We start from the raw sequence: 25,751 nt of genomic DNA, 5'->3' as shown, positions 1-25,751 counted from the left end.
ATAAAATTTATTAGATATTAATTATTAAGCTAGTAATAGTTATGTAAAACAATTCGGTACAATTATAGAAGAAAAATCTACCAAAACTTGCAAAAAATTCAGACCGCTCAAATCAGTTAATTACAACGTGCACCTACAAAACTGAAGGCCATCGTGTATCATGGATCGTGCTGTTGCTCGCTCCAGCAGCAGTAGCCGTACTTTGCCAACAACCACAAGACACTTCCTATTGCTACCGAGACAGCGGCGGATCCTGACACGATGCCCACCCTTTGTCCCCAGCCTGTGGCATCCACAGCGAACAAAAATCCGATGGCCGCGCCGAACACCGCCATGCACAAGCAGAAGGAGAAGAAATCTGGCGTCCCGTTACGGTGGCCATGTTCGTCTTCAGCAACGGAGGATGGCGGCGGATGCTGTTTCAGCAGCGATGCCGCCTTGGCCGCCGCCTCGTACTGCTGCTCGTCGTCGAAGTAGGCCGACATGGCGGCTCGGTACCAGTAGTCGCCGACCCGTCCGTCTTGGGAGGCCACCGGTAGTTCCGAGAAGTTGGGTTCACCGTCGGCGGCGGTGGCTGACACGTTGGTGACGACGACATTGGGGCAGAGCGTCCTGCAGATGCAGCACTGGAGGTCGGACTTGGGTGGGGAGCGGATGCGGGCGGCGCACGCCGAGCAGACGACGCGGTGGCCGCACGGGCCAACCGCCACCCACTCGAGGGGCTCCATGCACACCACGCAGGACGGAGTGTCGTCGTCGGAGCCGGTGCTGCGTCTGCCTCCGCCGTCGATGTCGATCACCACGTGGTTCTTATCGTCTGCGCCGCTGCAGGAGCTACGGCGCCCGTTGTTGTCGATATCGCCGGCTTGGAGATGGAGTTGAGCCATGCACCCCAAGAGAGAACACAGGTTCGATTCGATCCGATCGATCACCTCTGCTCTGCAACGACTGCGTGGCGGCAAACCGTATCAACACTAGCTAACGGAGATCGATCAAATTCATTCGGCATTTATTGGCAGCCGAGAAGACGAGTGGCAATCGGAATCGGCCCTGACTCCGAATCCGACTCCGCGTACACCTGACAAAAACTGCGTACGAATGTCTCGCCTTCACGAACCGGCGTCCTGTTCTTCGAGCAGCCGAATAGCCACTATGCGTGCTGCGTGTGCCGCCGGCTGCCATGGGTGCATTCTCGCTTCCCACAGCACGCAGCAGCCAAATCACGGATCAGGTGGCTGTTTCTGTAATCTTGTTTCCATGCATCGTTTTTAATTAAGGGATTTGCTACACAACAGCCTGCTGATTTTTTTTTTAACAGCCGAATTCTTGGCCATCGGATGATTCCAAGATTTGTGCTAGGCGTTGTTCAGCGGGCTGAACCCACACACTGGGTGTCGATGTCCCAGCCAGACACGTGTCAATGGGACCGTTCACCATATTCAGTTTTTTTTTTAAACAACCATATTCAGTTTTGACCTCCACAACCACAGGGTCTGAGCCAGCGAGGGGAAGGGAGGGTGCTGGGTTTGTGAAAGAATGTGATTTGAATTTGCATGTGTTTGTTGAGATTGTAATTTCTGAAGTTGTTTAATGTTGTGCTAATCTTTCAGTTTTATAGTGTCGGAACTTAAGTTTTTTGCTAAAATCATACCCAGTTTTGTTTTGTTTTTGTTTTTTGTTTTTTTGGGAATTTTTGTCATCAACTTTTGGCAATAGGTATTAGTTTTGTCAGTTTCCTTTTAAAATGGTAGCACCTTATTAGTTGATCTTTGTCCTCTTTTTTAATTTTCTTTTTTGTGCCCCAAGCTGCACACATGCGTTGTGCGTCGTAATTAGTTTTGTTATTAGATTTCTAGTTGGGTTTTGTTATCACCATGGTTTTGTACTCTAGCATACAATTTACTATAGCAAACTTCTTTTTTCTGATTCAACCAGCTGAGAACTGCTAAGTTTATTCTTGGTGGCTAACTATAAATAATAATTAGACCATGTATTCAAATATTACTTAGGCTACATTCGGCCGCCCAACTTCTCACCCCGATTCTCTCATTTTCTGCGCGCACGTTCCCGAACTACTAAACGGTATGTTTTGCGAAAAAATTCTATAGAAAAGTTATATTAGAAAATTTTATTAATCTATTTTATATTTTTTAATAAATAATAATTATTTAATCATGTATTAATCTATTACTACGTTTTCACACCAACTAACTAACTCCATCCGAACGCGGTCTTAGTACCAGCAGCAACAAGGGGTCCAAGGAGGGAGGGGTATGAAGCATCTAACCCAGTGAAAATAATTTATGTCAAAACAAACCTTTTGGCTGAGGTTGTATTCGGTACAAGGGTAAAGATGGGTTAGTTATTTGGCGCGGAAAACATAGTAGTACATTAGTACATGATTAATTAATTATTAATTATTTAAAAAAAATATAAAATAGATTAATATGATTTTTTTAAAACAACTTTTCTATAGAAAATTTTTGTAAAAAATATACCGTTTAGTAGATCAGGAAGCATGCGCGTAAAAAACAAGGGGTATAAGATAACTTATCCCTGCTTGGTGAACTCGGCCTTACTATGTTTTGCAACCAGCTGAGTATGCCAGGTGCTTATCAAGCAGTGGGCAGTCCGATCTATTAATTTTTTCACACAATAACTATTTTATTTTTCTCAGCTTTATATGACGTACACATGTACTTTTTATACGACGCTATAGAGAAATTCATGCAATTCTTACGTGTACTCCTATAACAGCTGCCTATTGCAAATGTGGTTAAAATCTATCATCTGTGGAGATATAATTATGTAAGTAAAAATAAGTAGGAGATGCATATATTTTTTACCATTGTTTACTGGTGAGGGGCTGGGGGGGGGGGGGGCAGGGGGACATGGTAAACATGTGGCGCTGTATGTTCCAAACAAAGCGCGCAAAGCCCAGAAAAGAGAGTGTGACCCACGCAGTGGCAGCAGAATGCATACGTAGCAGTCTAGTTAACAGATGGAGACACGTGTATCATCGGTCAAAACATCCTGCTGAAAGTACAAAATTTTTCAGCCGGCAGTTGTATAGACGGTCCCTTAACTTTTTTTTATCTGTGAATGTGACCTGAGCTCGAGACATAAAAGCTTGAGTGATTGCTAATTGTAAAATTATATTATTGTACGTTACTCTAGTGAATTGCAAATGTCATTGTAGTTCTAATTTTAATGTTGATTAAGTTTTTTTTTACATGTCTATTCGGAGGTGTATTCAATATATGCACGTGGGAAATGACATGCCTTTGTACACTATTTGGAGGCATTTTTAAATCAATTCTAAATTTTAGATTAAAATTTAAATTTTTAGCTTATAACTTATAAGTATAAGCATAAGCGAATAGATGTCGGGGTGAAGAAATGGGATAAGATGAAATCTTCTTCTACTATTTCCCATATTTTCAGTTGTTCATTTTTAACTTTTCATATAGAGTCGACCGAAAAGAACGACCAGAACGGAACCTTGACCCACATGAATATAGTATTGTCTGGACATATTTACGAGCATCGACCATATATCTAGACACATTGTGCTATTCGACATCATCCAAATATTCTATATCTAACATAAAATTTACTAGATGTTAATTATTAAGCTAGTATTATTGTATAAAAAATTCGGTACTATTACACAAGAAAATTCTACCAAAATATGCCAAAATTGAAACCGCTCAGCCGTACTTCACCAAGAACCACCAGAAACTTCCTACTGCTACCCAGACAGCGGCAGATACTGACACGATGCCCACCCTTTGTCCCCAGCCTGTGGCATCCACGGCGAACAAAAATCCGATGGCCGCGCCGAACACCGCCGCGCACAAGCAATACAAGAAGAAATCGGGCGTCCCGTTACGCTGGCCATGTTCGTCGTTAGCAACGGAGGGTGGCGGCGGATGATGTTTCAGCGACGCCGCCTTGGCCGCCGCCTCGTACTGCTGCTCGTCGTCGAAGTAGGCCGCCATGGCGGCGCAGTACCAGTGGTCGCCGACCCGTCCGTCTTGGGAGGCCACCGGTAGTTCAGAGAAATTGGGTTCACCGTCGGCGGCGGTCGCCGCCACATTGGTGACGACGACATTGGGGCAGAGCGTCCTGCAGATGCAGCAACGGTGGTCGGACTTGGGTGGAGAGCGGATGCGGGTGGCGCACGCGGAGCAGACGACGCGGTGGCCGCACAGGCCAACCGCCACCCACTCGAGGGGCTCCATGCACACCACGCAGGAGGGAGTGTCGTCGTCGGAGCCGGCGCTACGTCTGCCTCCGCCGTCGATGTCTATCACCACGTGGCTTTTATCGTCTGCGGCGCTGCAGGAGCTACGGCGCCCGTTGTTGTCGATCGGGGCCATCTCCATGGCATGGTTACGCTCGGCGGCGGCGCTACGGCTGCTCGCGTCCAGCAGAGGTATTTCGAGGACGTGGCTGTGGCGGCAGCGCCGGCGACGCTATCGCCGCCTTGGAGGTGGAGTTGAGCCATGCACCTCAAGAGAGGGCAGCACCTCTGCTCCGCGCCGGCTGCGTTTCGCGCCGGTCGATCAAATTCATTCGGCATTTATTGGCAGCCGAGATGACGAGTGGCATTCGGAATCGGTCCTGAGTCCGAATCCGACTTTCCGTACATCACGCGCCGGCAGCTCTTCCATGCTTCCAGTCCCATTCTAATCTCGTCCAGTTCAACAGCAGCGGACTACCCCCCGAGTGCGTGCCGCCGGCCGCCGTCGGCCGCTGTGCGTGCGTACGTCCTGCTGCTCGGCGGGCGGTGCCGGTGCCGCGTGTGAGATCAAGCATGGCTGCGCCCCGGCCGCACCCGCGCCAGGAGTCCAGGAATCCAGGATGCAAGCTGGTGCTGGCCTCGCTTCAGACAGCGACAGCACGCAGCAGCCAAATCACGGATCCGGTGGCTGCTTCTTTAATTTTGTTTCCACGGATCGTTCTTTATTGTTGGAGTCTGACGTTTTTTTTACGCCTAGGTACGATGACACCCCTGGTTTCAACGTGACCAGAATAATTATATATAGTAAATATTGAGAAAAATGGTAGTATTGATAGGGAGGTTTTAGTTCATAAATAAACGTATCAGTCTAGATTCAATCTCCATATATATTAAAAAAATTACTACATCGGTGTCACTTACTAATACTGCCCACTAATACTGCCTAGATTTATAAAGATGCTATGAATCTAGATATATACGCAATGCACATAAAATTTGTTATTTTATTGGATTGAAGTTAGATTTCTATTTTTTGTGTATAGACTCATTGCATTGTAGCCTATTTTATCAAGATTTTGAATTTTTTTCTAACTTTTTCAACCACGTGCATGCACCTAGATGTAAATAAAAACTTTCTACACCAAGGAGGTCTGAAGGTATGAAAAGAGAGATAGATGATATCAAATGGGGCCGGTTGAATTTATTATTAGAAAAAGGTCTACATAACACCCGGGTTAATCCACTTAACCCTTTAAAGATGAAACTAGATATTCTATCACCCGAAGCAATCAAATTGATTCACTAAACCTCATAGAGCGATTTATAAATTGATTACAAATGGATGAGAGTTGGTTATCTTTTCTGTTAATGGAAATGGAAGGGGTTGTTACCTTTCTTTCTCAAAAAAAAAGTAGACTTTTTTCCTTATTATTGTTTTTTAATTATGTATATGTATATGTATGTGCACACACATATTCTGTACACTAGCATCATCTTAATTTGTATCCTAGGTTCACCACTGAACCATAATACAATTATAGTATAATTATATAATGGCTACTGTAGTTAAAACACAAATTGTATTCGTAATATATGGCTTGGGCACTAACGGAGAGGTACGAATGAGTTTTCGTAAGCAGCTGGTCAACGGCTTTTTCTGTCACGAAAAATCTGGCAAATCCGATATATACATTCCATGGAAGCAGAGGTTTATGCCTTCAGTCCAACGGACAGCGGTAAAAAAGATCCTGGTCTGTTCTTCCACCTTGGCATTTCATCGGGTTGCAGGTGTTCGACCGTGAGTTTAGGGTGAGATAGCCACCCCCACCCGGAGCAAGCCACGGCGTGGACCCGACCGCCACCCCCAGTCCATCTGCCACGCCGCGTACAGGGAGCAGAGCCTTCGGAGGAGCCGACGCTATTGCTGTCTCCATGGTCGGCGCCGGTTATGCATACAAATTTCTGCACCTACCGAAACTGATGGATTTCAGAAATTTCGGATAAATTTGGCCGAATTTCATACAAAGTTCAAATAAATATCAGCAAAAATAGGTAAAATGATCATTAGACAACAACAGGCATCCGCCGCTAGGGGAGTGGACAATGAAGAGAAAGAAAATATTTTTAGGGTGTGCTTTGTCCTTACATACCTCTAAAGGATGTACTGGTGGGCTTGTATAGACCTTAGGCCAGTCTTATTATATAAAAATAGCCAAAATTATTTGACCGGTTTCTAATTGTCTCAGGCTCTACTAAAATGGGCGAATTTTGGCCATTCGGTTCAAAACCCAGACCCATTAGTGATGTCTACGCCGACATGGCTGTTGTGATGGCGGTGGTATGGCTGTCAACGACAAGATTTCATCAATAAAACGTCGATTCCTCGTGGTGTCATCACCCGTTCTTGCCCATACACCACACCAAACATATTCCTAGTGGAGTTTCATGGTAGCGGCCGATCCTAACCAAGGTTCGCATTACCGCATTAACCGCGGTAACCGCGCCCTCTGCGGAAGCACGGCTTCGATAAGCCGCGGTAACCAAGTTTAAATTTGAGGAGAATTTAAAAAATTTAAGGAAATTTAATGAAAAAAATATATGTTGTATATGTTGATATATAGTGTAGTTTTGTCAAAGAAAATTAATGAAAAATATATTCCCAACATAATTAAAAATCATAAACGAGTATTTCGGGAAACAAAATTAAAAAATAGCCTATTGCAAGTAATATTTCATAGAAAGATGGTCAAGAATATTTTTTGTTAAGTCATTATTAATTTACACTAGACACTAGGGTACATAATGTTGAAATAGAAATATACAACGATGGATATATGAAAAACATATATAGAGAAAAATTATATGTGCATCTTAGTACATAATAGTTTTATTCGTAATAATGGGTATTAGGTATAGTTGTAACGCATCAATCAAAATGAAGTTGTCGTTACATGTTATCGGAGTGAATTATTTGGTGAAGGATGATATGCCGGTGTATGTTTGTATGTTGCAATATCAAGAATTTAGAAAATGTTATGTGAAATTTTCTTGTTTTCACTATAACATGTCCTATTGTCATAAATATAGTCACAAAATATTTTTCTATTTTTCATGTATTTTTTAAAGTTTTTTTTGTATTTGACATCACACCCGCAGTCTCCTCGCGGTACCCGTGGTTTCGGCTACAAAACCGTGCGGTAAGCCACGGTAACCGCCGTTCTCATATGTTGTTCCAAAAGTAGTTACCGCGGTTTTCATGGCTTACCGCGCGGTAAGCACGAAAACCGCGCGAGTTTAAATTTAATTTTTTTGGATTCAAATTTATCACGGTTTTTGCGGTTACCCTACGGGATCCGTGGGAGCATGGTACCGTGGTTTTGGCGGCTTGCGCGATAAGAGTAACCCTGATCCTAACTCTATGGCCACCATTTGAGGCCAGCCTGTGAAGCAATATCCGGCGCCCGCGCCGAGCAGCGCGAAGTAAGCAGCAAAAATGGAGAAGTCAGCCGGGCCAAGTCGACGGATGGCGGATGGCGGCTGTCGCTCTTTCAGGTGTGAGGCCGTCGCCTTTGTCGTCGGCGGCGTTGCAGGAGCTACGCCGTCAGCTCTTGCCGATCCGGGCCATCTCCATGGCATGGTTGTGCTCGGCGCCAGCGACGGCGCTATGGCTGCTCGCGTCCAGTGGACTAGTGGAGGCATGCTGATTACTTGACCGTGGCCGCGGGAGGAAGCAACCATCATTACTGACCGATAAGTTTTTTATTTATGATCCTATTGCTAGGATGAGAGGTACATCATCGTATAGTTTTCGAACCTTGCTATACGAGTCGTGTACGACTATGCTACAATAATCAGTTCTTAAGTTAACACTTCTGTCACGTGGACCGACTGTGTGTACATATGTATAAGTCGTATGTTTCGGTCGGACGCACAGTATTTTCGTTCATGTTTTTACTAGGTGGTCAGAGTTGAGTCGAGAACGGATAGAGGTCACACACTCCAAGCAGACGAGCCATGGGCTAACCAACCTTCACCAAATTATAACCAAAATAAAGAAAAATATTTATAGGTTATATCTACTACTTAAAATCAGAATCACTTTTCTGCTCCTCTTCATGTTTTGCAAAAAAGTACAACGACCATCTCAAGAAACCGTTCCACTTTCCAATATAGAATTGTACATAATGTAAAATCCATCCTCTCTCCCAAAGAATTGTACAATCCATCCTCAGTTGTAAGCATCCACTTACATTATTGAATTCCTAATAATATATTGATAAAGTAATTGTTTCTACATACAGTATAAAAGCAGTCACCCAAAATAGCAGAAAATGGATGTGATCATCCAGATCGAAGCGCATGCCACGACGCACGCCACCATGCCGCTCTGTGCGGCTCCAGCCGTTAGCGACAGAACGAACCCATACGCCGCGCCGCACACCGTGTACTTGGCCACATGTGTCAGGAACCCGACGACGTCGCCACAGCTGCGCAGCGTGCCGCGGCCGCCGCCGCCGCCGCCCCCCCTAACCTGGCGGTGCTGCGCGATCGCTTTCGCCGCCTTGTACTGCTGCGTGTCGTCGAAGTAGGCCGACATGGCAGCGCAGTACTGCCAGTACCCGCGCGCCCGCCAGTACTCCTGGTGGGCGTCCCCCGTCGCCGGCACGTCGGCGAAGCTCACGGCGGCGACGGCGGCGGCGGTGCCGAGCTTGGTGACGACGACGAAGGGGCAGGGCGCCCTGCAGATGCAGCACCCGAGGTCGGGCCGCGGGTTCTTGGTCGACCGCATGCGGGCCGCGCACCCGGGGCAGACCACGGCGTGGCGGCAGGCGCCGACCGCCACCCACTCCAGCGGCTCCATGCACACCGCGCAGGAGGGGCCTTCGGAGGAGCCGGTGCTGTCGCTGCCTCCCCCGTCGTCGACGTCGATGACGACATGGTCGCCGGCAGCGGTGGCCGCGCTCTTGTCCAGCAGGCATGTCGATGCCGATGGTTCATCCATGGCCGCCGCAGCCGGCGGTGGCGGCGATGGTCTCCAGTGGAAAAACGATAGCACGTTCATGGCGCACGACTGTGCGATCGAGAGCGACGCGGGTCTTTCGTGGTGGAGCGCGCGAGAGCGAGAGCGATTTGGTCCCTCCACTCGAGTATTCTGATTCTCCGAGCTACGCCGCGGGCGATTATATTAGACGATAATCGATCTGCATCAGTGTCGGATTCGTACAGAAAGCATATATATTGAGTTTGGATAAGTCTTGACTGATTCGAAATCGGAACGGAGTCGGGATTTGTTAAGGTTTCGTTAATTTCGTAGCCGTGTACTTTTCGGATAAAGATTGCTATCGTAGCATGATTCCTGGTTTCCCAATTGTCCGTTAAAACAATTATCTTTTCCATGGGGTTTTCTCATCTGCATCTGTAATCAGCAGCGATTCTTCTCTAGGGCCTATTCATTTGGAAGAAAAAAAAGCATCCAATTACTGAGGATTGGATTTTTTTTAAAAAAAACTATTAATTTTGTAGGGATGAAACAGGGGGAAAATCAAAGTAAATTTCTTTACCTACAAGTTGTAGAGAGAAAACTTAGAAAAAATTTTATCCACTCAAATCTGTTAGAAAAATTCATATGTATTAATGTTGCCATACATCATAATTTCTTCATTTTTTCTATTCCTATGGGCTGAAATTTCTACAAACCAAATAAGCCTTAACTGGTCTCCTCTTTTGTTTCAGACTGCAGTAATTCGATCCCTATACTTAAATAGGTTTCCAAAATCAACGGTTGATTTCAAGTCAACCGAACTCCGTTCCCATCATCGATAATGTCTAAACTAAAGCAAAAGGTAACAACGAAGAATAGCTAAGTTGTATGCCAGTCATCTATCCAGATCTAGTCACAATTTCTCTAACATGGTATATTTAAAATGGTCGTAACATTTGAAATGTCACTGTTACTATGTTTTCACCTAGAGAGAGCGGATTTTACAACAACATCTTCAACAAGATATATAGTGCCCACAAGTGTCATCAATGTCACTCCTAAAATAACGACGATGTCTCCATGAGCATCCTTGTTGGCATAAGCTGTTGGCATAAGCAGCGTATAAGAATAGAAATCATCCTACAGCCACTGCATCTGCCCACCGACGCAGGTGCTCCCTCATCCCCATCACAGCCGGCCACTGCCAATGCGGTCACCGCTTCTCCCTAAACAGGAAACGCAGGACGAGTGGGTGGACGTAGTGCAGAAGATGAGTAGGTGAACATGGCGTCATCGCCGCGGCAATGGTGAGACGTCGCCACCACACTGGTGCTCCTACTTCCACACCACTTTGCAGTGATCGGAACTAGCTAGTGGCAGTCCTGTCGTCGCAGCGGGAGAGAGTGCCTTCCACCGAGATGATCGAAGGCCACGATAGCGCTAAATCATAGCCTAAGGCAAAAAAAAATTATGTTAGTATTTAGATCATATGAATAAATTAGTTAATTAAAATTATGCTTGCAATGTGGTACGATGAAAACTTTTTATTTATTGCAATATGGTATGACCTATAACTAATTATACAAAGTTACAATAGTCATTGTTAACTAGTGTTTTGCTATAATTTGTTTAAATAATCAGATATGCATGTATATCTAGCAAGCTCGACTCGACTCGGTCTAGCTCCGTAGGATAACGAGTTAGCTCGAGCTAGCTTGTTATAGTAACAAGCTAATAATCTAACTTGGCTCGGCTCGATAAACCAGAGCTAGCTCGTTTGGATCACAAGCGAAAGACAAAATAGTAAGCCAAACTTAGAGGACGTACCGATGCATTCTTTATGTCCTGCATGGCCACTGCAGATCAGTTGAGAGGGCCTAGAGCCTAGTATTTGAGCAAGCCCACCAATAGCGAAAGAGGAGTGGATTTTAAACTCTCGAGTGAATGTCCCTCATCTATTGCATGATATCCTAATAGTCATCAAAAATTTGAAAAATTTTGTACAGATAGATTAATATGAGATATATCATCACACAACCATACAAGTTAAAATATAACTTCTATAAAAATAACAAATATAACTATGAGTATACATATACTACTTAGAGTTTAATTTATTATTTTTTATGATGGTAGAAGTCATATTTTAACTTGCATATTTGTATAATGATATCTCATATTAATCTATCTTCATAAACTTTTTTAAATTTTTTAATAACTATTTAAATAATATGTAAAGTTTAGAATATTTTTTCTAGAGAAAGGGGAGATCGAGATTCAAGAGGGAAAAGGAGACAAAGGATTGGCAGAGTAAGGAATAAGGATCTCACAAGGCAGACCAGATCGATCAAGACCTTGCTCGCAGCTCGTGCCTCGCGGAGGGAGAGCCGCTTGTTGGCGGAACGCTGCCATTGGTCACTGGCCTTGCAGCGGCGGCGGCGGCGGCGTCGTCTATGCTAGCTCGGTCACCTGTCGTTGATTGTGGCATGCGTCTGCAATCTGCATGTTACTGGCGGCGGCGGCCAGCCGGTCAGGGGCCTATTCGCGTGTGCGACTGTCGAGTGTTGACTGCATGCCTGCCGTTTGTGTGCCTGTGCGTGGGCGGGTGCAAGTTCGGCTAAACTGCGGAAAGAGACGACGACTCATGATTTTATTGGGTATCATACACATTAAACATGGTATCAATAAAAAAGTTTTATAAGATGAGAGAGAAGTTTTATCACCATAAAACTCATCTGACTTGGTTAACTAGTTTATAATCTTGATAACTATGTCATGAAACTATACACTTAGAACTGGTCTAATAGCTAGGGATAGCTAACGAGGATTAGGATTTGCTCCTTTGGTGGGCTGTGGCGACGTGTGGGCCGGGGTTTACATCAGGTGGGTTGTCCTGCCTACGGGCTGAATATTAGGCTCATTGAGCTCATGAGCAGATTGCGAGCTAGCTCATGGTAGCTAAGGAGTTAAAACTTGTCTTGTCTTGGCTTTGTTATATTAACAGGCTGAGTCGAGCTGAATCGAGTGAGCCAACAAGAGTCGAGTTTTTTGTCCAAGCCTAAATCAGATTAACAAAAGTTGGATATAAAATAAATTTGAATATTTCGTTTGTATATGATTGTATTTTAAAAAATTATAATATCTTATTTTTATTATTAAATTAGAGCACAGTGTTAGCATGATTACGGACTAGTGTATTTTAATTTGTAAAATTAATTTATTTAGATAATGGAATAACATTTCAGCCTTTGCTCAATGAACTATGGCCAATTATTACAAACTCTGTGTATGAATAAATTTCACACACACTGACATAATGTAGAAAAACTATAAACTAAAAGACACCAACACAAGAACCCTTAATTATTTAATTCTATTCGAGAATCTCCATCCGAAGTTAGCAAAGAGGTGCATAATCGTCGACTCTAGCTTACGACATGCCTTATTTATTAGCTTGTAAAATTAATGGATATAAAACCGCCGCGTATCAATGACAGGATGGATAATTCAAGTTTAAACATCGCGATGTACGTAGAGATATTTGGATAGGTCACGATTAAATTAGCAGAAAATCTGCGAGACAAGAAAGCGATAATAAAATAATATACTACACTCACGAGTCACGAGAGTCATAGTAACATACGAGAGGGATAAACCCGAAGTCCACAACCCAAACGACAAGAAGATATTAAACGCAACCTTTTCTATCCCTAATAATGATATCTCAACCGCCAGTTCATAACTCTATATAAGCTGAAGCGAAGCCAACACCGGATCCACAACTTCTTTCCCATCTCATCTCCTCCCTTCCATCTCGATCGTTTCCGTGCTCGCCCTGCGACAATGGAGATCACCGGCGGCGCCGATGGCGCGCCGAAGCACTACCCGGGAAAGATGACCACCTACGTCTTCCTCGCCTGCCTCGTCGCCTCCTCCGGCGGCCTCATCTTCGGCTACGACATCGGCATCTCCGGTAAGCCGGCCGCCGTTGCATCTGTAGGAAGGATAGGTGTTATGTGCATGGATGGATGGATGAGATTTTGGTTTGTCTTGTCGTAGGTGGCGTGACGTCGATGGACCCGTTCCTGATCAAGTTCTTCCCGTCGGTGTACGCCAAGGAGAAGGAGGTGGTGGACACGAACCAGTACTGCAAGTTCGACAGCGAGCTGCTCACGCTCTTCACCTCGTCGCTCTACCTCGCCGCGCTCGTCGCCTCGCTCTTCGCCTCCGACATCACCAGGAAGTTCGGCCGCAAGATGACCATGCTCGCCGGCGGCTTCATCTTCCTCGTCGGCGCCATCCTCAACGGAGCCGCCATGAACGTCGCCATGCTCATCGTCGGCCGCATCTTGCTCGGCATCGGCGTCGGCTGCAGCATCCAGGTGATCATCACGTTGTCCCTAACCCATCCATGCACCAGATCAATCTCAGTTCGAAGGTTACTTGGATTGTTTAATTTAGATGCATATTGTTAATCTGTTACATGCTTTGGACCTGTTTCGTGTCAATTTGACGCGTGCAGGCTGTGCCGCTGTACCTGTCGGAGATGGCGCCGGCGAAGCTGCGGGGGATGCTGAACATCTGCTTCCAGCTCATGATCACCGTCGGCATCCTCTTCGCCAACCTCATCAACTACTTCACCGACAAGATCGCCGGCGGCTGGGGCTGGCGCGTCAGCCTCGGCCTCGCCGCCGTCCCGGCCGTCATCATGGCCGTCGGCTCCATCTTCCTCCCCGACACACCCAACTCGCTCCTCGCCCGCGGCAAGGTAATCGAGGCCCGCGACATGCTCCGCCGAATCCGAGGGACCGAGGACATCGGCCCGGAGTACGACGACCTCATGAACGCCAGCTACGCCACCAAGGCCATCGTGAACCCGTGGAGCACGCTCCTCGAGCGCCGGTACCGGCCGCAGCTGGTGATGTCCCTGCTGATCCCGACGCTGCAGCAGCTCACCGGCATCAACGTCGTGATGTTCTACGCGCCCGTGCTGTTCAAGACCATCGGCTTCGGCGGCACGGCCTCGCTCATGTCCGCCGTCATCACCGGCCTCGTCAACATGGTCGCCACCTTCGTCTCCATCGCCACCGTCGACCGCCTCGGCCGCCGCAAGCTCTTCATGCAGGGCGGCATCCAAATGATCATCGCGCAGGTACGCACATACACACACGCACACGGCACACACACAAATTCACCTACATATATACAAGAACATTATTTAATCGATCCGCCATGCACGCAGCTCATTCTTGGGACGCTCATCGCCATCAAGTTCGGGACCGACGGCGTTGCCAACATCTCGAAGGGCTACGCCATCGTGGTGGTGCTGTGCATCTGCGTGTTCGTGTCGGCGTTCGCGTGGTCGTGGGGCCCGCTGGGGTGGCTGGTGCCCAGCGAGATCTTCCCGCTGGAGATCCGGTCGGCGGCGCAGAGCGTGGTGGTCGTCTTCAACATGGCCTTCACCTTCATCATCGCGCAGGTCTTCCTGATGATGCTGTGCCACCTCAAGTTCGGGCTCTTCTTCTTCTTCGGCGCCTGCGAGCTCGTCATGACGGCGTTCGTCTACTTCTTCCTGCCGGAGACGAAGGGGATCCCCATCGAGGAGATGGACAGGATCTGGGGGCAGCACTGGTACTGGAGGCGGTTCGTCGGCGCCGGCGGCAACCGGGTTATGCAGATGACCTCCACCAACGTCTGATGCCTTCAGTTGAGGGCTATTTCCATTGGTAGTATAGGGTGTTAATTAAATTAGTTAGGGTTTAGCTTTTGACATGAGGATGGTTTGTGCTGTGCACTAGAGTAGTATATTTAATACTGGACTGAGTTTTGGGAGGAAGACACAACTGCATTATATGTTTTTCCTTTATAATTTGATCAAAATACAATCGTTATTTTATTTGTTATATTTCGATTACTCCCGTATTGTAAATATTAAATGTTTGAGCCAAGTTCATTGATCATCGCCTTTACATTAGAACAAGTTCATGATAGATATTACGATTTTGAGACAAATCATATAATTCTTTAAAGAAAACAGAAATTATTGATAGATGAGAAAGGAAAAAACTCCAAATTGTCGTATTTTTATATAAGGCAATGTTATGATACCTTACACTACTAGCGGTATTTTTAATAAGCATATTAAAAATTTTATCTAAAACTTTAGTAATATATGTTTACCAATTCATCTATTTTAACATGATATATGACACATAAATTTATCGGAACATTATATAAAATCTCTAATTTATCAGAACATTATATATACATTATATAAAATCCCTAATTTATCAGAACATTATATATAATTTCTAGTACACCTGCTACCGGTGTAGTATAATACAATTAGAACCATTGGATCCATTGAAAAAAAATCTAAGCTAACATTTAAGTTTTAAATTGGCGTCTTTATCGTCGTTTATTTGTTATCCTTAGGCTCTTAGATCCTTAAAACACATGTATAAAAGTTTAATATGCCAAAAAAAAATCGCCCCCAAAACCTGTTCGTTTGTTTAGCCTGCGCTGGCATCCAGCAGCTGCGGTCTAACGCAGCATCCATCCGCGAGTCAATACACTAGACCTAGACCGAGGAGGTAGGTTAAGTTATCTAGCGTGGAAAGCGGAGTAATAGATTAGTACATGATTAATTAATTATTAAATATGAAAAAAAATGAAATAGGTTAATATGATTTTTTAAAACAACTTTTCTATAGAAAATTTTTATAAAAAATATACGGTTTAACGAGAGAGGTAAGTTCTCCCCCGGCGAACGCGGCCCTAGGCCCACGCAGTGTGTGCTCGCCGCGGTCGTCAAGGACGTGGCGTCGTTCCTCAGGCTGATCAGGAGCACCCGGTCGACGTACCGACGAACGTCAACGAGCACATGCTCATCGATCTCGCCATGGCGAGCCTCAACAACGTCGTCATCTTCGTGAGCCCTGCCATCGACGCATCGGCCGCGGCGTGTACCAGGCCAGGAGGTCCGGGCTGACGAAGCGCGGCACCAAAGTGGTTATTTGTTTGGATGCCTCAACGTATCGCACCAAAAAGCTAGACAGCACTTGTTTGTTTTATCCGAAAACTGCTTTAAGCTCTTGAAGGGACATCTTATCTTATCGGCTGTTGTATACTACTAAATAGTCATCAAAAAACATAAAAAATTAGAAAGATAGATTAATATGTGATATATCATCACACAAACATGCAAGTTAAAATATGACTTCTACAATTCATAGCAAAAATAACAAATATATAATTGTGACTATGTGTGTACTATTCACAGTATAATTTGTTATTTTTGTTATGAATTATAGAAGTCATATTTTAACTTGTATATTTGTGTGGTGATATATCACATATTAATCTATCTTCACAATTTTTTTTCTTATTTTTTAATAACTATTTGAATAGCATGCAATAGAGGAGAAGCCGACGAGAGGATGCCTCCTCGAGAGTTTAGAATCCACGCTCTGTTTTATGCCACAGTTGTAACTAGTGATACTTTTTTTTTGTCTCTTATAAGGGGTGTTTTTGGATGGGAAGTCACATTATGCCACAACATTGACGAATTTAGCTTAGTGTTTGTTTAGTTGTCACATGTTTACCGTGTCACTTTTTAGTTTTGTGTCATCACTTATCATAGGCATATTCTTTGGCTCAAAGTTGCCTAACTTATGGCAAATGATTTCTAAGTCACACAAATTGTGGTGTGCCACACGTCTTTGGAGAAGCTTATTAGACCATAATAATCTGAACTCTAGATTATAATAAGGTGTCACAATGATCTATTTTTTGTTTTAGATTATTTCTATAATCTAGATTACAATAGTTTTGGTTCATATTAGCTGAAACAAAATAGAACCTTAATCAACATGTTTACTCATGACCATTATCAAATCCGATGATCGGAATTATCTATCCCATCTCTAAATAACATATAACAACTAGACAATTTTTACTGTAGTTAAGTAGCTATATGTATTAAATATTAAAATTTTTATATGTCAAGATATCTACTATCTAAACGTAGCGATTTTCTACACTGAAAATATAATAACTCGATGTACGTTAAAAAGCTCTAGCTACCATATGTCCATTGAGCTATTTCAATGTAAAATGGTCGTTTAGCTAGCTATTTCGGATATAGACCATGGGTAAAAATACTACACCTGCCAGATGTTGACATCAGGCAATTGATCATGCTCTTTTTAATTACAGTAATAACGAATTCAAGCAATTAACTTAACCCTAAGGGCCAATTGAAGCAAATAATTTCCCCCAACGGAAACTATTCATGCAGACTTTTAAAATATATCAGTTGGTACAAGTTTTTTTTTTACCAAATTGTACTTAGAGTCACCAAGTTTCCTAATAAAAAGTATGATATGTCCCAGTGACTTTTTAAGTGTTGTAGAAAAGCTATATTGTTTTAAAACAACACATGTGCCTTCAAACGTATACACGGTATACTATAACCAGAATGCACAACCTTTTGAGAATTACTATTGTAAAACTAGCATGGCATATATTGAATAGTGTTCCCTGCCCCTGAGGGCTACTTCTCAAAATTCACCCTAATTCATTCAGAACATCCAAAAACTAGAGAGTAAATTAAAAAAAATCTCACTGTCTTCCCTTTGACTATGAGTCCAATGACAAGCACGGCATATTCAATTAATCCAAACGAAATTGAAAGTTTAATTTGACGGCACACACGTCATACTGTGGAGGCGGCCATCTCGACCTTGCGGTCGCCGTCGCCGTCGACGAACCGTCTCCAGTACCAGTGCTTGCCCCAGATCCTGTCCATCTCCTCGATGGGGATCCCCTTCGTCTCCGGCAGGAAGAAGTAGACGAACGCCGTCATGACGAGCTCGCAGGCGCCGAAGAAGTAGAAGAGGCCGAACTTGAGGTGGCACAGCATCATCAGGAACACCTGCGCGATGATGAAGGTGAAGAGCATGTTGAAGACGACCACCACGCTCTGCGCTGCCGACCGGATCTCCAGCGGGAAGATCTCGCTGGGCACCAGCCACCCCAGCGGCCCCCACGACCACGCGAACGCCGACACGAACACGCAGATGCACAGCACCACCACGATGGCGTACGTCCGCGAGATGTTCGCCACGCCGGCCGTCCCGAACTTGATCGCGATCAGCGTCCCAAGAATCAACTGCAATATATTCGTCCAAATTAATCAAGAACATACATCCATGTCGAATCGCGAACGGATTCTGTAGTTTGTTACCTGTGCGATGATCATTTGGACGCCGCCCTGAAGGAGCAGCTTGCGGCGGCCGAGGCGGTCGACGGTGGCGATGGAGACGAAGGTGGCGACCATGTTGACGAGGCCGGTGATGACGGCGGACATGAGCGAGGCCGTGCCGCCGAAGCCGATGGTCTTGAACAGCACGGGCGCGTAGAACATCACGACGTTGATGCCGGTGAGCTGCTGCAGCGTCGGGATCAGCAGGGACATCACCAGCTGCGGCCGGTACCGGCGCTCGAGGAGCGTGCTCCACGGGTTCACGATGGCCTTGGACGCCTCGCTGGCGGCGACGAGGTCGTCGTACTCCGGGCCGACGTCGTTGGTGCCCCGGATGCGGCGGAGCATGGTGCGCGCCTCGTCCTCCTTCCCGCGGGCGAGGAGCGAGTTGGGGGTGTCGGGGAGGAAGAGGGATCCGCCGGACATGATGAAGGCCGGGACGGCGGCGAGGCCGAGGCTGACGCGCCAGCCCCAGCCGCCGGCGATCTTGTCGGTGAAGTAGTTGATGAGGTTGGCGGCGAGGATGCCGACGGTGATCATGAGCTGGAAGCTGATGTTGAGCATGCCGCGCATCCTCGCCGGCGCCATCTCCGACAAGTACAGCGGCACAGCCTGCACGTAGAAAAGTACACACGTACGAGTCGACCATGAACGGTTGTCACGTCACCTTCGCATGAATGAAACTCAGAAGAGCGTGTCGATCGTGGTGTATTGTACAGCAAGATGCATGCATGCATGCAACGCTATCGTCCATGCATAAAGATCAGATCGTGCAGATCGTTCAACGCTCTATCCGGAATTTAATTTTCATGCCATTTCGAATTAAATGAATTCGTCAACGGTTTCCACACACGCATGCAGGTATATATCCTGATCCAAACCTCATTTTTTTGGTAAAAAAATGTTTTTTTTACCAAATTCATGAGACGATGATGTGATCTGATCACCTGGTTGCTGAAGCCGACGCCGATGCCGAGGAGGATGCGGCCGATGATGAGCATGGCGACGTCGGCGGCGGCTCCGTTGAGGATGGCGCCGACGAGGAAGATGACGCCGCCGCCGAGCATGGTCATCCTGCGGCCGAACTTCCTGGTGATGACGGAGGCGAAGAGCGAGGCGACGAGCGCGGCGAGGTACAGCGACGAGGTGAAGAGAGTCAGCAGCTCGCTGTCGAACTTGCAGTACTGATTCGTCTCCACCATCTCCTTCTCCTTGGCGTACACCGACGGGAAGAACTTGATCAGGAACGGGTCCATCGACGTCACGCCGCCTGCAAAAATCAACAAACCCCTCACACTCTCTCATCAGCTCGATCATATCGATCCATGGCGTCCCGCCTTAATTACTGCTTAATTACTGCTAAAAATAAAAGTGTTTATGTTTTACCACACCTGAAATGCCGATGTCGTAGCCGAAGATGAGGCCGCCGGAGGAGGCGACGAGGCAGGCGAGGAAGACGAAGATGGTCATCTTCCCCGGGTAGTTCTTGTGCGCCCCACCGGTGTCGGTCATAGCGCCGCCGGCCATGACCGGAATCAGGTGCGTGACGACTGCGTGGAGCTCTCTCCTCGAGGAGTGTGGGGGAGAAATGGAAGCGGACGTCCTTAATATAGAGTGGATCGGATAGACTTGCACACTCATCAGTGAGTAGTTAACAACTAATTATCCTATTCCTATTATCGCTAACGCATTGTTAGGAGGTGTTAGTTATTCGCATAGACATGTGTAGCAGAAGTATTTTGCATTCGTGTAATTAACTAATTTAAGCCGGCCACTGGCTGGCTGACTCCTCCCTGCTGCTAGATTGATCGAACCGGGAGACACTGAGTACTGTGCTATCTCTAAACAAAATAGGTACAAGTGATATTTTTCGTACAACATTACAATATCAGTTTATAGTAAAACAGACTCATATGATAGATCTAATCCTCTACTATTTTTTATTTAATGCTGTTGATTATTTCAATATAAGTTTGCACGTTACCTCATTTAAAAAATTTACATAATTATTACTTACTTTGATTTATTACTAAAAACACATTAAGCGTATCATACAATTTTACATATTTGCACCAAATTTTTAATATGCCAAATGGTGAAGTGTAAATTTAAAAGTTAATAGTGTTAAATAAAAAAACTGAAATAAGTGTATACTTAATGATAGACGGGCAATTTTGCTATCCTTAAAAAGTACCTCTACGTAAATGGAGTAAATTTTACACTACGAAATATCCAAAGATATCAAGTTTTACGCAACAGAAGATGATACTTTCTTGTACTTTTTAAGAACGGTAAATTTGATTATGATAAATTATGGATCCACATGAGATTTTACTTTGGCAATATCCCCACACACGAGGAGGGCACCCAGTGGGGACCCACCCCTATGGGGTCAGGGCCTAATTTTTCCCACGGGTCTTGGATAATTCAGGGACGGGCAAGGGAGGAATAAAACAACAATAAGTCCCAGTCTTATATAAATATATAAAAAGAAGGTGCCTATCCATACTATATTTATTGGGCATGTGGCCCATTTAACATGCAAACCTTAGAAAACCCTTGACTCTCACTCACTTCACTCTACCACCCTAGCCAACGGCATAGGCACAGCCGCACGTGCATTCCCAAGCGTGCGTCGCCGCCTAGGCGCGCCACCGCTGCGGTTCAAGTCAAACTTGAAAGGCTTATGGCTGGGCATCTGTTCTAGGGTCGGCGGTACAAATTAGGGCCATTCTATTCATCCAGCTCGACCTCAGCGGCTCAGCCCCTCCCATTGAAAAGCCTAACCATTTCTTACGATATTTTTTAAGTCGATCATTATGTGCTGAATTTGAGCTGCCGTCGAACGACTGTAGAGATATGATATGTTTGATGCTACATTAGCAACCAGATGTAGGGTTGGCAACGGGGCGGGGCGGGGATGGCCAGAACGACTCCGGCCCTGGCCCCGATTTTGCTCCCCGGCCCAGAAATAGGAACCGGAGGAAAATCGGTCCCCACCACCGAATGGGCAGTGGGGTCGTCGACGCGTGGCCAAGCTGAGGACGGACGGCGGCCAGTCAGTGGGCTGACCGGCTGAGGCCGACGGTGGCCGCAGGCGGTGGGCAGCGGCCTAAGGGTGACGAGGAGCAGAGTTACGGAGGGCGGGGGGCGACGCCTGGCAAGGGAGGAGGGCGGTATCCTGGCGGCATTGGCTCATCACGCAAGCAGCCGAGAGAAGTTGTGCGTCTTCGCCTGCCTGTGACTCTCTGAGGGTGCATGACAGCGTGAGTCAATCTAGGGTTTCTAGCTCCCTATGGGCCTGATAGGCAGGCCCAAGTGCATGTTTTGCTATTTTTATATTTTTTGTAATATTTCGGGGCCTCGTCGGGATCCTCATAGGTTGTCCCCGACCCCCAATTCCCCGCGGGGCAAGATTTGTCCCCCGACCCCGGCCCCTAGCGGGGAAGTTGCCATCCCTAGCCAGATGATACTCTCTATACGTTGTAGCATGAATCTATATGATATAACATAGACACGTTGTAGCAGGAATCTATATGATATAACATAGATAAATAATTTCTTTGCTTATATGATTAGTACATTGATTACTATTTATGGAGACTATGTGCAGTGAAGGATTATATATATAATTGCATGAACGAAGTTTACTCTCTTAGCTTCATGCCCAAAAGCTCTTGGGGTTAGGGATCCCGAACCTGTGGACTTGTTGGTTTCTCAATGCCCTTGTGCTGGCTTTGGCTTGAGCACTCGAGTCACCTCTACTGGGTCGGCCTCAAGGACCACTCCGAGCGCAGTGTCTCCGTCATGTTCGTCGCCTCTTCCTTTTTTTGTTACCGGCGATGGGGAGTCACTCTTTTCTGGACCGACCGGTGGATCGACGAACGGTCGTTAGCCTCCGTAGCTCCACTCCTGCTCCTCGCAGTGCCTCGTTGTCTTCGGATTCAGCGCTCTATAGCCGCTGGCCTTGCTATCTAAGTTTCATAATGTAATTTTTTTTAACATTGCCAAAATTTATATAGATATTTATACATCAACCATATTACAATATAAAAATATAAAACATAGTAGATTATCTATACTAAGTAGGTTATTAATTGATATGACATATGGGCGGTCGTGATAAGATAGAAACGCTATTATTCTAGATGGCACATCTCAAAGGTTTGTTTTCAACAATATAGTTATGTATAGATCTCCGATTGATGGTGATATAAGACTATGAGTGCAGTGCTGTGAGAGTGAGACTAGTCCCAGTAGGCTGATGATGTCGGCTTTGGCCTAGTATTAGACAAAAAAGAGAAGAGAGGAGCACTGCCACTAAGGCCTAAGCAGAGGTTAATGGGCCTGCCGACCCATTGGGTAGTCCAGGGCAGGAGATCAGTGCCGCAGCCCCCAACCCCAAGTACTACCATCCCGATTAGTCCGCTTAACAACCCAACAATTTTATAAAATAAATAATTTACTATTTTTAATAATATATCTTCAGATATAAAATTTTTTGCTTCGAATCTCAAGGTAGTGAGTAACTGAAAGTACCGACTTTAATTTACGTTAGAAAACTTAGGTATATTCTAATATTTTATCAAGGATGATAAAATTGCTTAACCCTAACAACATTTGGAAATAGGACTGATCAATAGCTTCTCTGAAACAGTCAAGGTCATCAACGGAACAGTGCTAATTAGCGTGACAGGACTATTATATCCAACAATTATTGGTAGCTCACACACGGCGATGACAACAAAGCTAATCTGATGATGTCAACGTGTTACTGCTAGCGCGCTGCAGCAGAAGATTCTGCTACGCGGTACACGGTGGCGATGAGCTGAGCCCACCTAAATTAAATCCAACTGAACACGTAGGACAGCGCGATGCCATCCACTAATTGAGAACAAATTCCCCTTAAATAATTAAACACGGTCGTTGCTTTCTCCCCATAGTTAATTTTCTCCCCTTCTGAGTCAACTTGACAGAACTCACTACTCGGTTTGGAGATATTTTGCAAATAAAAAATTGAAAATTAAACTGCTTCCTATAAAAAAGGGATTAATATTTCAACAAATAATCCAGTTCCCCTAACATTTTCCCGAAAGTCCTCTAATCTGAATAGGCCGTTACACAGTTGAAAAGTGAATGCAGAATATTATCACACGAAGACGAGCTATCTCATTAGTGAAAGTAAAATAAATATTACCTGCTATAAATCAAAGGTAAAACAATATGATCTTTTTAAAACAGTTTCTTAATATAAAAACATGTTTAACCGTTTGAAAAATATTCTTATAAAAAATGAGAGAGAATTTTTCACTCAATCCATCTCGCACCGACGCGCTTCGAGTATGTCAATTGGATTATTAGTATGTTACTCCATCCAAAAATAACTTTATTTTTCAGTTTCTGGATATGACTCTCCATCTTATTTAAAAATTATTTTATAATTAAATTTATTATTATTATTAGATAATAAAATATAAATAGTAATTTATAAAGTTTTTACAAATATTTTAAATAAGACTGGGGTTAAACGCAGAAAAAAAATAAAGTTTGTTTTACAGAGGCAGTATTATTCGGCTATTCCATTCCACATTTCCACCAGCGACAGTTGACGAAACCGGGCGGGCAACGGATTATTCCACATTTCCCCGTCGGCACAAGCATAATCTGGCCCGTTGATCGTTTCATTTCCCAACAACCAAACACCACCGGTCCCCTTTTTCTTCTTCTTCCCAACCAAATAACCAATCCAATTTTCTCTCGGCTATCATCGTTATTACTACCTCGCTCCTCCCCTCGACGCCGACGAGAGGGAGGGGAGGCTCGCTGCCCACAGAGGAGTACGTCTCGATCGGTCGATCGAGCTGAGCTGAGCCGCCGCGCCGCGCGCCATGGACTACCGCTCCAAGTCGTACGCCGGCGGGCGGACGAACATGCAGATAGAGCCCTACCGCGGCGGCGGGGGCGCGGCGGACCTCCGGTCCTACTCGTACAGCGGCGCCAGAGGCGGTGGCGGTGGCGCGGCGGGGTCTTACCAGTACCAGTACGAGTACGGCGGTGGCGGCGGAGGGAGCAAGGTGGGGTACTGGGGGTCCGTGGCGGAGGAGCGGCCGGCTGAGGCGGCGGAGGCGAAGAGGAGCAAGTCGAAGCGGCGGTGGCTGGCGCTGGCGGACCCGGACATGGAGCGGAAGCGGCGGGTGGCGTCGTACAAGGCCTACTCCGTGGAAGGGAAGGTGAAGGGCTCCTTCCGCAAGAGCTTCAAGTGGATCAAGGATCGCTACCTCCACCTCGTCTATGGCTGGTCCTAGCTACCTACCTTCTTCTCTGCCTCTCTTCTTCTCTTCTCAATTTCAGACATCACATCAGCAACCACATCCATCGATCGCAGGATCCTCCCCTCCTGCGTCAACTGTATGCCTACTAGTTTGCATATCTCTTCTTCGATCATTTCTTCTTCTACTCTTCTCCACTTTTTTGTTTTGGATTTCTTCTTGTTTTGATGCTCGATCATATGCTACTGAAGAACTGGAGATATATATAAACTTTTTCTCCTTTTTTTTGGTTTCTTTGTTGTTCTTGATGATGGGTACAGAGGCAATCAATCAGGTGCATGGTGCAGCAACATGAGCTGTTCCTTCTCCAACGAATCGTTGGATGGTTTCAACTCTAGTTAGGACGACTTGTTAATGAATCGCTGAATTTGTTTCATTTTTTTTTGGTCAATTATTGGGTGCTCGACTGAATAGAAATCGCGGGAACACGCTGGATTGCGTGCGCTGATTGTGTTAGTAGCTTGAGTTTCGTGGAAGAAGGGTGAGCTCAGCTGAAAGGAAATTAGTTCGTCCCTTTTTTTTAACTGCATCAACCGGTTGGCTACGACAGAGGTAGCAACATTGATACGACGGACAAAAAGGGCTACCGCTGCTACTGGTAGTATTTTCGACTGCTTTTACAAAAGCTCGATCACCATGACGTCGCAACGCAAGATGACTACGTTTTGACGTGTTCTTGCATGTTGGCTTCAACACTACAACTAGTAGTACAAGAATACGATATTTTCCTGTCCATCCATCGTGTCTGAACTCTTCGGTCGGCTTAATTTTCATCCTCTGTATAGAAGTCGTCTCCTAATTCTTAGAATAGTAAATAAATAAATAAATGATCACTAGTGATTTTCACCCACGTAATATCCACGTAGGATCTTGGAGTGTGAGAGAATGAGGCAAGGGACGATATGAACACCCATCCTATGACAAGTTAGT

General features: G+C 45.5%; 3 protein-coding genes across 3 annotated transcripts; 2 read left to right on the top strand and 1 right to left on the bottom strand.

The window, feature by feature from the left end:
• The first annotated feature begins 13,027 nt into the window (after positions 1–13,027).
• Positions 13,028–15,151, top strand: LOC102700379 (sugar transport protein MST7). Its single transcript, XM_006644193.2, has 4 exons — positions 13,028–13,200; positions 13,287–13,609; positions 13,750–14,379; positions 14,470–15,151. Exons 1-4 carry the CDS (start codon positions 13,071–13,073, stop codon positions 14,923–14,925), a joined length of 1,539 nt encoding a protein of 512 aa, XP_006644256.1. The 5' UTR covers positions 13,028–13,070; the 3' UTR covers positions 14,926–15,151.
• A 2,580-nt stretch (positions 15,152–17,731) lies between these two features.
• Positions 17,732–20,082, bottom strand: LOC102700658 (sugar transport protein MST8). The gene is made up of 4 exons (XM_006644194.3): positions 19,884–20,082; positions 19,440–19,762; positions 18,475–19,104; positions 17,732–18,399 (listed from the first exon to the last, which is right to left on the bottom strand). The coding sequence occupies exons 1-4, from the start codon at positions 20,017–20,019 to the stop codon at positions 17,944–17,946; spliced, it is 1,545 nt and encodes a 514-aa protein (XP_006644257.2). The 5' UTR covers positions 20,020–20,082; the 3' UTR covers positions 17,732–17,943.
• A 4,108-nt stretch (positions 20,083–24,190) lies between these two features.
• On the top strand, positions 24,191–25,268 carry LOC102700936 (secretory carrier-associated membrane protein 5). Its single transcript, XM_006644195.3, has one exon. It carries the CDS (start codon positions 24,381–24,383, stop codon positions 24,795–24,797), a length of 417 nt encoding a protein of 138 aa, XP_006644258.1. The 5' UTR covers positions 24,191–24,380; the 3' UTR covers positions 24,798–25,268.
• The last annotated feature ends 483 nt before the right edge of the window (positions 25,269–25,751 follow it).

The sequence above is a fragment of the Oryza brachyantha genome, chromosome 1 (assembly GCF_000231095.2).
Source record: "Oryza brachyantha chromosome 1, ObraRS2, whole genome shotgun sequence".
In the NCBI taxonomy this organism is placed as follows: domain Eukaryota; kingdom Viridiplantae; phylum Streptophyta; class Magnoliopsida; order Poales; family Poaceae; genus Oryza; species Oryza brachyantha.
The sequence above is the reverse complement of the archived record's forward strand: the minus strand, read 5'-3'. Positions and strand labels throughout refer to the sequence as shown.

What these genes read in the sequence shown, in the direction of transcription:
- LOC102700658 (XM_006644194.3), bottom strand. Translation starts at nt 20,019, where the DNA reads ATGGCCGGCGGCGCTATGACCGACACCGGTGGGGCGCACAAGAACTAC. An exon ending in CTACGACATCGGCATTTCAG is followed by an intron (nt 19,763 to 19,883) that starts GTGTGGTAAAAC and finishes TGATTTTTGCAG; the next exon opens with GCGGCGTGACGTCGATGGAC. An exon ending in GCGTCGGCTTCAGCAACCAG is followed by an intron (nt 19,105 to 19,439) that starts GTGATCAGATCA and finishes TTCTACGTGCAG; the next exon opens with GCTGTGCCGCTGTACTTGTC.
- LOC102700936 (XM_006644195.3), top strand. Translation starts at nt 24,381, where the DNA reads ATGGACTACCGCTCCAAGTCGTACGCCGGCGGGCGGACGAACATGCAG.
- LOC102700379 (XM_006644193.2), top strand. Translation starts at nt 13,071, where the DNA reads ATGGAGATCACCGGCGGCGCCGATGGCGCGCCGAAGCACTACCCGGGA. An exon ending in CTACGACATCGGCATCTCCG is followed by an intron (nt 13,201 to 13,286) that starts GTAAGCCGGCCG and finishes GTCTTGTCGTAG; the next exon opens with GTGGCGTGACGTCGATGGAC. An exon ending in TCCAAATGATCATCGCGCAG is followed by an intron (nt 14,380 to 14,469) that starts GTACGCACATAC and finishes CCATGCACGCAG; the next exon opens with CTCATTCTTGGGACGCTCAT.